Source organism: Pinus tabuliformis, chromosome 3_1 (assembly GCF_031772625.1).
Source record: "Pinus tabuliformis cultivar Carrire ecotype Pingquan chromosome 3_1, CPIR1, whole genome shotgun sequence".
Lineage (NCBI taxonomy): Eukaryota > Viridiplantae > Streptophyta > Pinopsida > Pinales > Pinaceae > Pinus > Pinus tabuliformis.
The window spans coordinates 395441679-395456001 of record NC_142301.1 but is presented as its reverse complement, the minus strand read 5'-3'; the positions used below and the strand labels follow the sequence as shown (position 1 = coordinate 395456001).

General features: G+C 30.8%; 1 protein-coding gene across 1 annotated transcript; it reads right to left on the bottom strand.

Moving 5' to 3' along the window:
* Positions 1–2778: 2778 nt before the first annotated feature.
* LOC149187388 (putative strigolactone esterase DAD2) lies at positions 2779–4226 on the bottom strand. Its single transcript, XM_089412793.1, has 2 exons — positions 3670–4226; positions 2779–3583 (listed from the first exon to the last, which is right to left on the bottom strand). Exons 1-2 carry the CDS (start codon positions 4044–4046, stop codon positions 3151–3153), a joined length of 810 nt encoding a protein of 269 aa, XP_089268919.1. The 5' UTR covers positions 4047–4226; the 3' UTR covers positions 2779–3150.
* Positions 4227–14323: the final 10097 nt, after the last annotated feature.

Genomic DNA, 14323 nt, shown 5'->3' with positions numbered 1-14323 from the left:
AATAAATTTGACAATAAAAATTTTAGAATTTGAAGAAAAAAATCACATCTTAAAAATGCTAATATTTATGTGCTTGCTTTTGCAATTTCATAAATAGCTATGCATTAGTTATGGCATTTGAATTTTTTTTGGGATGAAAAATGGAAATGCAATCTAACTCATGTAAATATGGCACTTAACTTTTTTTTTGAAGTGAGAATGGAAATGCATTCTAACTCAGGTAAGAGATAGTATGAGCATATAATTTCATAACATATAAAATCATTTTTCTTGTTATTGAGAAGGTCTTTCTTGCCACTTATATGGAAACGTTCATTTTAGGTTCATTTTTACCTGCCACATGTGACTTCGTAAGCCTATGGTATGGATTGGAGTGTGTTGGACTAAAACTCCCAGTTTTAGAGGCAAGACAAGACCTCCAAAAATTTCGTCTTTCTTACTTCATGTGAAACGACCATAACTCGATTAGTCGAGTGGTAGCAATTTTTTCATGACCACATACCATCATTGAAATGATAATGACCTGAAGAGTATTTATGTCCACTTTTAGTGCCGGTGTGGAAATATATCGCTAGGATAAGGATAAACGTTGAGGACCATAACTATCACATCCACCCATGTTAGACAACGTCAGTATGGCATGTAGGTCCGGAAATCATGCTAGAGATAGCTTTTAAATAGTATGGGCATTCAGATTGACACACACAAAGTTATTAGGGTTAATCTTACTATAGACCATATGTTAGGTGGTCATAATATGTCATTAAATTTGGGTGACAAAGTCTTTTACATAAGTGAAAAGAACCACGTTCAATATGTCTTTAGCTCTTTTTCTCATAAGTAAAACCGAATAAGCACTCAAAATAATCAAATTAAAAAGATGGATTTCATCTATATTTAATTTTTATTAGGATTTAGTATGGATGATTTATTTAACTATAATTTTATAATATAATCGTTCTTTTCCATTATTATCGTGACTGATTATTTTATTATTTTTCAAAGGGAATTTAAACATTTTTCTTTAATTTCTTTTAGTGAAATAAGTCAAATACATTTCACACTCCAACTTAGCGCTTATGAAGATTGTGGATGTCTTTTCTCAATTGCTCGTTTTCGAAATCGATATTAACTTCATATGTGTAAAATAAATAATTTAATTTAACTTAATTTTATATATATGTGAAATAATTAAATAATATCATTTATTTAAAAAAAATTAAAGCATTTTATTATAAATTAGTTTTAATTTTAAAATTTTAAATAGCTCGAAAATTTATCATAGTTTAAATTTTTATTAAAAGTGGGAACATTGATATTTGATTTATAATAGTTATTGAAACAAAACCATATCACCTTGTAGTGAGTCCATAAGAATATGCTTTGATGTCTCTATTTTTGGAGCTAGCTAATTTGTTTAGATTGAAAAACAAGTCTTTAAGTAAACATAAATAATTTTTAACTCATAATTTATAATGAATATAAAATCTTCAATATTTTAAACAAAACACATAGAGATATATATCTGTTTTGTTATTTAACATTTTTCAATTTAAAATAAAATTTATTTACTTATTTAATTATTTTGAGATATGTAATTATTTTTACACTCAATTCAAAATTCACAGAGTATATCTATTATATATATATATATATATATATCATTTTTGATGTTACAATTTAGTGTAAAAGAGATTTATAATTCCTTTCACATTTAAAATAGACTTGGAAGGGTTAGTACAATGAAGTGTTATCCCTTCCATCTAATTTCACTTTATATATAAGATATATTTTCTATTGGTCACAGATTACTGCAACTAGATTCATTGTGGTTAAAAAAAAACATAAACATAACATATGGTACTTAAAAAAATTATTAATAAGAAAAATTATTTCACTCTCACTCATAACTAAAATATTTCAATATAACTATCATATATATATAAGGCATATATACTTATTTTTAATTAATAATATGCTTGTTTTAATATATATATTTTTTTTTGTCAAGCTTGGCAGGACTCTCTCATTTTCAATTTTGCATGTCCATTATTCACCCCGCAAGGGGGGAGGGTAGTACAAGATTCGAACCCAAGATCTCCCATTCGGTTAGATTTCATTCCACGGCCATGTCACTTGAGCTACCCCAGGCGGACACTTTTTCTAATATTATTATTTTAATTAAAAATAAGAATTAAATAAAATAAAATAAAATAATAAATATTTACATTTATTAATTCAACAAATTCTTAATTGGTATTTGCTAAAGGCTAATTCCTAAAGGCTAGTTTTGGAACCAAATGCATCTATGTTTTTTAAACATTTGGATTGATTGATTTTTTCACTTTTATGGTGAGGATGAATCACATTGGATAGTTCTAAACTAATGATGTGATTAATCAAAAAAATAGTCTTATTACTATTATATATCACAAAAATCTAAAATCAAATTTCACTAATTAACCTTAAATATAGATCCATATCACCTGGCTTACTGATACCATATACTAATATAGTCATGAAAAAAAAACACAGCGCTGATATACAAAAAAACACAGCACAGTATTCTATTAATCTCCATATAGCTCTCAATAATATTTTAAATATCAAGATGTATTGATCACAGAAACAATTAGCCTTAGATATAGATCCATCTCACCTGGCTTACAGATACCATATACTAATATAGTCATAAAAAACACAGCACGGATATACAAAAAAAACACAGCACAGTATTCTATCAATCTCCATATAGCTCTCAATAATATTTTAAATATCAAGATGTATTGATCACAGAAACTAGACGCTTGGGAGGAATTCCTCCATGAATGCCCCCACTTATATAATGGACCAAACATCAAAATAATAAAGGTCCAGATAGATTCAAATAAGTATTTTAAGAGATCGACACTCTCAAGGAGATCCTCAATGAATGCCTCCATTTATCAAGGACCAAACTTTAAAAACACTGAAGCCGCATGAGAAGATTAACATGAATTAAAACACTAGATCGTACACAAATATGCATTCTCCCCATATTGCAAGGACATGATATTATAATAGCCGAAAATCTAGAATGGAATGCACACATCATGTTGTAAAATGTAATGTAGGTTGCAGCTACACATGAGAGCCTCCAATCAAGGATTCTTAGCTTTCAAGGACCTGTTTCAACGCTTGTAGAAGCAAGCCGGGCGAGGTGAGCTGGGGTAGATGACCTTCCACATCGATTATGTGAAGGGAAATCATCTTCCCACCGAGATTCGCTTGCATGTATTGTGGGACAGCCATGGGAACGACTATATCTTTAGTAGTCTGGATAATACTACATGGGGTCTTAACATCACATAATATGCTCCTCATGTCACTCTCAAAGATAGTTCTGGCCACTGCAAAAGCAATTTCAGGCTTCATGTTCATCATTGTTCTACTGAACTCTTTCACCACAGAGGGCTCATCGACACCAACAGCCAGAGGAGCAAAACCCGAAACCCATGCTGCATAGTGAGATTTCATTGCACAGTAAAAACTATCAACTTCCCCACGTTCGAAGCCCCCATGGTAGGATCCATCGTTCAGATACCTGCAGAAAGAGGGGCAGGCTAGATATTAGATGAATCAATCATAACCTAAACCTACTATTCAGACCAGTACAGAGGAATTTCATACCTGGGGGAAGCGCAGAGCAAGACTAATCTTTCAAACAATTCTGGTCTTTCAATGGAGGCAAGACAACCCACCATTCCAGAGACAGAGTGACCAACATACAAACATTTCTCAACTTCGAGCTCATCCAAAATGGTGATAAGATCGGCTGCATAAGCAGAAAACGAAGTATATCGATCGAAGTCGAAATTCTTGGGATCGACATTGCCAGAGAATACCATATCGAATACTATGACCTTATAATTAGGCACCAAGTATGGCAGAATATATTGCCATACCGATTGGTCTGCTCCAAATCCATGCGCAAACACTAGAGTACGCTTGCCAAAGCCCATTACCTTCACATTCAAGGAACCCAACAGTCCAGATCCCCCTCCCATCTTACCAAAAGTCTGATGCAAAGAGCAAATAAAGACCTAACTATTTGTAAAAGCACCAATTCAACACCGCAACTTATAAGGATTAATTTACACAATTGATACTCCTATTACAACCTTTCAACAGCTTGGAATGAATGCTCGCATAGCTTGTTGAGTCTCTGTGGAGAAGCGAAGGGAATTGTTATATGTCACCGAGTAGATATTTTATTAGCCTTTTTAAGCCAAGTAAAGATTTGAAATGGGTTGTTATCATCATGGTAGATGTGAACGATAATGATGAATGTGGTCCAACTGTAAATAGTGACCCAATCAAGCTTCACGACAAGAATTGAAAAGGTGACTGTGAACACCTCGAAGATGAGAACCCTGGTGATCCACTCGGTCAAATTCTAAATAGCTTGACGGTATCTCAACAAGTCTTCGGGTTCTAGATATCTCAGACTTCTTACATACTAAAGTTAAAATGCTTGGTGAATTTTCAATTGATATACAAGATTTAATGTTCGTCTCTAACAAACTACACGACACAGGAGGTAAAATAATCCTCATCTTATGATATTAGGTTTTTTGTTTTTTTGGGATGTTTTTTATTCTAATTAATTTTCTATCGCATTAATTTAGTGTTGCTTTTTTTTGGATGATTTTAATTTTAATTTAATTTTATATCACATTAATTTAGTAGTCCTTCATGATATTAAACATTAATTAATATTCTATTATTTATCTATTTTGTATGCACATAGCACTATTATTTTATATGCGCATAGCATTCAACATTCATGGTGGGTTGGAATTGTAATATTGGAATTAAAAGTAATGTTAGTTTTTGTTATCAATATTAATATTGATAAGTTAATAAAATATTGATAAGTTAATAGGGTTATGAGGAAAAGCATAGTTTCTTGTTATAATTTAAGTTGGAATATATATTTTTTATATTTATAATATTATTTTTCTGAGTTTAATCCATAATTAAGATTTTTGAGGATTTATGTTAGGTATGGATATGACTATTAATATTGAAAGGATAAAAATTATGATACTTAAATCCAAAAAGATCACTTACAAAAATTTGGTATATGAAAACAATAATTTGGAGAAAGTGACTATACAAATATCTACACCTCGATTAAAATCACAAATTTAACTAGAGAATATTATTGAGAAAAACTAAATGAAGGGTGGAAAGCTCATTTTGAGCTTAAAAACAATTGTATATTAGTGAAACTTGGTTTACCCGATAATATAAACTCCTATTTGAGATTCTTCTCACTCATGTTATCTTATATGGTTGTGATGTTTGGTTGTAGCATCTTTAGAAAATCATGAAGAAAGATCAAGCACATCTAGAGGCATTTTATAGTTATTGTATCAAAAGAAACTTTTATAGCCCAATGTGAGAGAGATGTGTAATTCCTTCCATGCTAAAGATGGAATTGACACATGATGAGTCATAATGTGGACAACAACAACCATTTGTGTGGAGGGGAACTTTGGAATGAGATCCATTTTGTAGAAAATATAAGGATGAATAATGAAAAGAGAAGTAGATTTGATCTTTTTTATAAGGTGTTGGTATTGTAAACTTATTCTTTCTTTCTCCACCATTAATTATTGTACCCATAATTGATGGAACTATAAGGTGCTAGAGAAATTATGTAGTTACCATTCTCCATGAATCAAGAGAACAAGAGCCATGTTAGATTCATTATCATGTTCAATTCTTGAAACACATCTTAAACTCCTACATAATAAATGTACATATCTTTAGAGTGTGATTGGTATGCCTGTGGCCTTGAAAGCTATGAAGAAAGGGCATAAGATAGTAGAGCACTGTCATAAGATGTGTGAGGGGCTATTGGAAAAGAGTAGCTATGTTTTTTCAGAGGATAACTCCCAAGAGGTAGTCAATCTATTTTACCCACCATTGAGAATAAACAAATTGAGTGTTTTAACCAAGGGATTCAGGTTTGACATAGCTCCGAAGGTCATTCCAAATGATAGATTTGTGTGTTACATCAAGAATGGGATCAAATAGCTATAGAAATGATCTAGATAAGAAATAACAAATATTTTGTAAAAAAATATGCAAGGGTGACTATATTATTAAAATGCATGAACAACTTAGTGGTATTGGTAGTTATCAGAAACTAGGTAGTAATCCAATATTTTGGTTAATGAGATAGGTTAGGAAAATTATAAAAGAGTCCAAACTCAACCAATCGATGAAGAAACAATTATCTCTATGATATAAGATCACCCAACAATCTATGGTCTTCTGAAAATCCATAAGGAATGGGTGCGACTTAGGTTAGTTTTCAACATCTTTGAATCCAGTACATATGAATTGACAAAATATGTAGCTAAGCTCCTATTTCCCTTATATGGAGATATAGACTCTTATTTAAGAGATCATGACAACTTAGAGAACCTCATTAGGAAGGGAAAAGTTTAATGAGATGACATGCAAACAAATTTTTTATCTAACACAAAATTACTCTAACATCTATTTAAATGAATTCATGTAAGTAGTCAAAGAGATAATAAATCTTGAGAAAGCTAGATTGGTAGAAGCTTTCTTACGTTCCATATTTTTTAGTTTCAAAGATGCCTTTTATGATCCAATAAGTGGGTTGGTAATGTGATCTCCACTCTTACCCATTGTGGGAAACCTTTTGATGGAAACGTTTAAGAGAAGAGTTTTGGACTCCTACCCATTAAATCTAGTAGGATGGAAGAAATATCTCAATGAAACTAATTTAATGTTTCTCCATTGAGAGGAGTAGATTAATTTTATTTATTTATTTATTTATTTCTATTTCCAAGTAATGGAATCTTAGATGGCATCAAGTTTATCATGGATCTGGAGGGAATTAACATAATTCCTATCCTAGATGTACAAAATAGCATAATATAGAATGGGATTCTTGGGCATCATATATTGAGGAAGAAAAATCACATACATAGATACCTTCATGCTAACTCTCACGACCGCTTGGTAGAAAAGATTGGGGTGTTGAATGCTCTAGAGACAATACCAAGGTGTTTCTTTTATAATAATCATTTGGAGCACCCGACAAAAATATTCATTTGCATATGCTAAGAGATAAAGACATCAAGAGGGATTTAGGGAGGACAGGGAGAAGGTCCCAATCCCACACCACTCAACCAACTAATAATATGAAAGCTTACATTCCTTAAATCATATGGGTTAATAATAATATCATAAAGATACTTTAGAGGATAGCTGTTGAAGCCTTATTCAAACCCTTAGTAATTGTGACATAGAAAATGAGGCTTGTTAAAGATAGCATTAGCCGTTAACAACGTAAGGGTGTCTAAAAGATACCTTGTTCATGTAGAAAGTGCTATATTTGAGAAATAGGCAAATCATTTCAAAGAAGGACAAAGGAGCATTGCATATACATCAGGAATGATTACATTTTCAAGTTACTTCTAGAAGAACATGTTCTTAAGACTAGGAAGCAGGGTTTCCAAACACTTATATCCTTTCAAACGAAGATCACTACAATAAGCATCATGTGAGGAATTATTAGATATTATCAAGTACCTTTATGGCCTAAGTATAGATGAGAACTTAGAGGTGAGTCAGAATCCTTGATCAACTAGCAGAGGACCCTAAACAATTAGGTGTCATTCATATTTTTTCCTTCCACTTTTTCTTTTCCTTGGCTCTCATTCTTTGATATTCTTCTCTTGTTTGCGTACCTTTGTTTTGGTTGACTACCATTTTGGTTTTAAATGTCTAGATCTGAAGTCTTTTTCCTTCATCAATTGTTTTCCCTTTTTCTTTTCCTTTATAAGTGTGATGATATTTTATTCTTCTATTTTTTCCTATTTTTTTATTACCTTAAATATTCTATATGTAATATTGTTTTTAAATATTTTAATTTTTTTTGTTTTCATCCCATTCCTTCACTTTGGTTGTCTTTTCCTTGTTGTTACCCTCTCTCTTTCCTCTACATATGTTTTCTATGATTATCTTTATTTTTCTGGTGATTTTTAATCATATTGTTTATCTTGTTTGATTATTTTGTTTTTCAATTTATTTATTATCTAACATATTATTTTATATTTTTCTTTATAAATTCATTTTATTGTAATTTTAAATTATTTACACTATAGTATTAATAATTAACAATACTATATCAAAAGTTTATTTATAATTAATAATATTATGTTAAATTTATATTAATAATATTAATACAATATTGGAATAATATTAAACTATATACTATTTATACTATAACACTTAATTAAGGCTATAAAATTAGCATTTAAAAAAGTATTGGAATACTTTTTTACTACTCTCTATTTTAGAGTATTATTAATGTAAATAGAAAGTATTATTAATGGATTATAATATTTTTAATATTATATTAATGAATTTTGTTACTATATTCATATTACTATTAAATAATATTTTATATTAATATTTTTAATTCTTGAATTTTCTAGTATTTTTTGTTATTCTACTTTTCATCTTCAATATTTTATTTATTTATTTAAATTATTATTTTTTTATATATTTAATTTTTTATTTTAATATGAATTTCGTTGTAGATTAGAAATCATGACTATTGGAAATATGTATTCAAAAACCAATTTTAATAAAAAAATTAATATGAATAATAATTTAAAACATAAAATAATTTTATATAAAGATACAAATAATCCAAGATACAAATATCTTATCTGATTTATACCAAGAAGATATGTAATTCCTTTCACACATAAAATTTAATTAAGAAAATATTAAAAATACTTAATATAAATCATCAATAAAATATTCCAATATCAACTTTTTATTTAATATGAAGTTTTCACATGATATATATTCGTTTACATTGATATTTTTAAAATTGAAAGAAATTTGTTATATCTTATCATCCTCATAAAAGTGAATTCTTTCTATTGAGAACATGGCTATGTTTAATATACACGAGTAAATACAAAAAATTCAAATACAAGTGGCTACTTAAGATTGTTCCAAAATCTAGTGAAAAACATTTACAATGAAGACAAACTTGACATGATGATATTATTACATATAAGTATAATGTGAAATAGTCAATTGAGTTACTTTGGTAGTTGGGTCAAATGGTTGTTATATCTTCCCCATGGAGATTCAAATCCCCCTAAGGTCATCGTTGTGAATATTCTTACATTAACTCTAAACTTTGTGAATGCTTAAATGAGTACACCTCTTAAATGAATACTAATTTCTTTCCTTAGAAAAATGCATTAAGAAAAATTGTGATTGCTCTGCAATAAAAAAGGTTAGAGTGTGAAAGGAAAAAATATAATACTAATTTCTTTCTTTCATAAATGCTTCAAGAAAAATTGTGATTGTGATGTAATAAAAAATAGAGTGTGAAAGGAAAAAAATATATACTATAAAGAAGCGACATATCCTAATAGTGAAAAATAGTCAATGAGTTACTTTCGTAAGTGACATATCCTAATAGTGAAAAATAGTCAATGGAGTTACTTTCATAGTTGGGTCAAATGGTTGTTATATCTTCCCCAGGGAGATTCAAATCCACCCTGGGTCATCACTATGAATATTGTTACATTAATTTTGAGCTTTGTGAATGCTTAATTGAGTACACCTCTTAAATGAATACTAATTTCTTTCCTTAGAAAAATGCATTAAGAAAAATTTGGATGGTTATGCAATAAAAAAGTTAGAGTGTGAACAGAAAAAATATAATACTAATTTCTTTCCTTAAAAAATGCTTTAAGAAAAATTGTGATTGTGATGCAATAAAAAATTAGAATGTGAAAGGAAAAATATATATACTATAAAGAAGCAACATATCCTAATTTAAAAAATCAAAAACATCTTTTTATTTTACTAGAATATGGCAGAATCTCAACTTGGTTAAAAGTGAGAAAAAAATTCTAATTAAATCTATAAGAAAAAATTGCAATAAATAATTTCTAAAATACCATGATTAAAATATGGAAAAATATTTTTCCTTTAAATATCTTAATATAAAAATATTTATTACATTACTAATTTTATTAATCTTTTAAATCATCAAAACTATAATAAAAATAATTTCTTTTAAATTTTTTAATATTAAAATAAAATTTCAAATTCAATAAAATAATACTTCACATATTTTCTTAAGATTCAATAATATATATATTTTTAATTCCAATGAAAGTAAATACTATAATAGAAATTAAATAAAATAATACTTTACATATTTTCTTAAAATTTAATATATATATATATATATATATATATATATATATATATATATATAATAACTCAAATGAAATATTTATATTTAAAGCAAGTAAAATGAAAGTATACCATAAAAATTCAATAAATAAGAATTCCAGAATCTTTATTAAATCACTCAAAACATATCAAAACTTCCCTATAAAAAATTAAAGTAACCCCCTCTATATATATGAAAAATAGAAAATGGTCTAGGAATAAAACAAAATACCCATATAAGAAAAATAGAAAATAGTCCAAGAATAAAACAAAATCAAAATGACAAGCAACCATGTCATTCTCCTCTTTTATAAAGTATACATCCATATACATAAAAGGCCAAAAAGTGACCTAACTACTAAACCGAAAATACCACCTAACAATCCAAAATTGATACCAGGAAATTGTGTATATAACATAATTGATAATAAAAGTCGAAAATTAACCTAAATAAATCTTTTTTATTCTCAGCTTCTTTTACATTACCTTCATATTTCCGTATTTTTTCCTTCTATATAAAAATGGATGGCATAACATATCTTATTTTGTAGGAAGATAGAACCCAAGCTCATCCCAAATTTAATTATGTTATGAACCTATAAGAATCATAAATTGGCTTGGCTGCGAGTACAACTAGAGCTAGTGAACTTATTTTCACAGTACTTTGAATTTACATAATAATATTTAAAATTTAAAAGATAAAATTATAGGCTTATTAGTCCCTGTCTCCAACAAGACTATAGTGATCGATAGATCATTGACGCCTCATTAATTTATTTGTTGACCAATTTTTGTTTTTTATTTTTTTATTTTTTTATTTTTTGCGTTATCATCGTTTAACCAAAGTCTTAGAATAACAATTTTCATTTATCAAAATTTTAACGAAGGTTTTTGGTTGGGCAAGAAAGGACCTCTTATCTCAATCTTCACTTATACCAATGTAGAAATGTGGTGACAAGTTATATTTTATGCAAAGTGTGGAAAATTGTGGTGACAACCAACTATTGGAGTTTTATGCAAAGTTTACTATATAGGTGCCACTTCTCAGGTAGTTGGCTACCACCACCTCTCAACTTCTTGCCACCAAACACAGTATGAAATTAGTCTTTACCATAATATGAAATTAGTCTTACGAGACCAACTAGCTACTCTTCCTTCCTCATTAAGAATTCTATGCAGGAGCTTTCATATGGCCTATGCAGGAAAGGGCCATAGATAAGAATTCTCATCGCTTTCATATGGCCTATGCCAGAAAGAGCCATAGATAAGAATTCTCATCGCTTTCATATGGCCTATGAAAGCAAGCGCCATAGATAAGGCATTCGTCCTTCTCAAGCCTCAACCTTACAAATATTTTACTAGGAGCAACAGATGGCCTATGGAAGCAAGCGCCATAGATAAGGAATTTGTCCCTCTCAAGCCTCAGTCTTACAAATATTTTACTAGAAGCAAAAAATGACCTATGCAGGCAAGCGCCATAGGTAAGGCATTCGTCCTTCTCAAGCCTCAGTCCAAATATTTTACCAAGAGCAACAAGGACTCGACTAGACCATTAACTTATTTAAAAATGGAACATTTTTCATTGTTCAGAAGAAAGAGTGTAATATTTTGCAGGCGGTGCTTCTCTTATTTTATTTTATTTTGTATAACTCAGATGGGTGAAGGAATCAGAAAGGGTTGAGCCTCACTACTTACCTTCCCCCTGCCTTGGTTGGTTTGCAGCTTTTGCCTTCTACTCCGTTGCTACATAGGTATTTTTTGCCACTTTGCCTTTTTTCCTCCAAGGACATTGGAGCAGGAAATGTGTTGGTTCATCGCCCTACTTCGATCGTCTAAGAACCACAAAGAACAACACCGCGTAGTGTCTTCTATGGATTAAGGGACCTCAACACCTAGGAATGTGGGAGAGTTATCCCCGGTAACTTGTACCCATACCATATGATGCTACCCCCTGCCCTCTCTACAAGGTCAACTACTTCAACCACTTGATCAACTACGTGATCAATAGAGCTGGCACTGGTGAAAATGCTTGATAACCCGGATCTAGAGATTACTCATAGTTATTTCTTTCCAATTCTAATTCACTGGCGAAAGACCAAGGGCAATAATAACGTAATAAAAAATTCCAGGTGAATCTAATGGTAGTGGATACCGTTTATAGAAAACATCCTCACCTGAGGTACAAAGGGTAAGCACCGAATGAGTCCTCATTTTCTATTTTTGTTCAATAAATTTGCTTCTCTTGTGAGGCCAAGAATCCTCCTCTTAAATGGATTTTACTCTTACTTAAAAATACCCTCTCTGATCTATAAACTGAAGAGCCGCGGAGGTTAGTTAAAACTGAACCATCTGCCCAGAAATAAATAAGGCATTACCTAGATTCCACAATGCCACATTCTTATATTTTCACATTCACACATTTCCATACCCATTCTATCTTTCACATGTTGAAATCCATAAACACCTGCTACTGGTATTGATACCATGATCAACCTCCTTTGCCTCTAATATGAGTTATGATTTCCTGTCTCATTTGTCCTCGCCATTCAAATAACATACCCATGTTGCAAATAGCCTAACATAAAATCTGTTACCCAACATTAAAGTTGTTGGCCAGCATTAAAGCCTTAGTTTGACCATTAAAATGGCATACCCATGCTATGAATAGCCCAAATTAAAGCCCTTTTACTTCGCAGTGTGTTTTTCCCAAAACTATTACCTTGCACTGACGAGTTTTCCCTGAAATCAGTCACCTGATGCTTAGGTCCACTGTAAAATATGGGAGGTGTAAGACTAATATGTGTCCCCTCACACTACGCACTAGTGTAAGAATGGCACACCTCTACTCGTCAGTAGAGGTAGACATTATATTGCCCCCCGTTTAATGCGGATCTTCATCTGCATGCACCTATTTAGTTCAACATGGAAGGCTCTGGAAAAGGGTAGCGTATGACACTATATCTCGTCATTTATTCTTATGAATTTGCATGCATTTGTTAGGCAATGATGCTATATCTTGTCCTTTCTTATAGGCGATGCATTTGTTAGATGTGACAAAATTTCTTTGGACACATTTCTCACAGGCCACACAGTTGTTATAAGCAAGATGAATATGGATTGCTCGTGGCTCTCTTGGAGACTATCCAAACAGTTATGCAATAACGCATGTAATGCATGCAGGTGGTCCATAGTAGTTGGATCTCCCAATGGCTGCCACGGGTGTTCTATTATATTCCATGAATTGGCTATTTTTTAAATTATATTTCTTAATTTTTTGTTATGTATATCCTTTTATTTATTTAATATTTCTATTATATCATCATTGAAGTTTTATTATTAAAATTTATTATGAAAATACTAAAACATGCTATTTACCTCAACATTTTTACTCTACACCCGAGGCATTTGCTCCGGCTATTTCACGCTTTTGCATTATGTATGGCCCTAAATTGTTGTTGGTTGTCCTAAAGTTTTGTTGTCCTTACAACTAGGTTGTAGTTGTTTTCTGCACAACCCCTAAAAAGCTTGGAACTATTATTATTGTGAATTTTTTGGATATTTTTTATTTTTTCAATGGTAAAGTGTTCTGCATATGTTTTTAGCATTTTTACTCTACACCTGAGGCATTTCCTCTAGCTTTTGCACGCTTTTGCACTATGTATGTCTCGGGCAGTGTTGCTGGTTGTCTTGAAGTTATGTATGGCTCGGGCAGTGTTGCTGGTAATTGTCTTGAAGTTTTGTTGTCATTGTCTTTATACTAAGCTATAGCAGTTGGGCCCGAAGGCAAACATTTCATGGCGACATATAATCTCTTGATAGAGTAGGTAACTCTCTCAGTCGTAACACTTAACGAAGACCCTTCCGCACCTCTTTACTTTTCCATAGAGCAAGAAAGAGTCATAATACCTATGAATTTTGGTTCATCATACTGTATCTTAGTCTGTATTGATAATCTGACCCCTCTCCAGATTAAAGTGACCGTCCTTTGATCACATTGATAGGTTGGAAGATAAATCAATTGCAT

What these genes read in the sequence shown, in the direction of transcription:
- LOC149187388 (XM_089412793.1), bottom strand. Translation starts at nt 4,046, where the DNA reads ATGGGAGGGGGATCTGGACTGTTGGGTTCCTTGAATGTGAAGGTAATG. An exon ending in TTGCTCTGCGCTTCCCCCAG is followed by an intron (nt 3,584 to 3,669) that starts GTATGAAATTCC and finishes CTCTTTCTGCAG; the next exon opens with GTATCTGAACGATGGATCCT.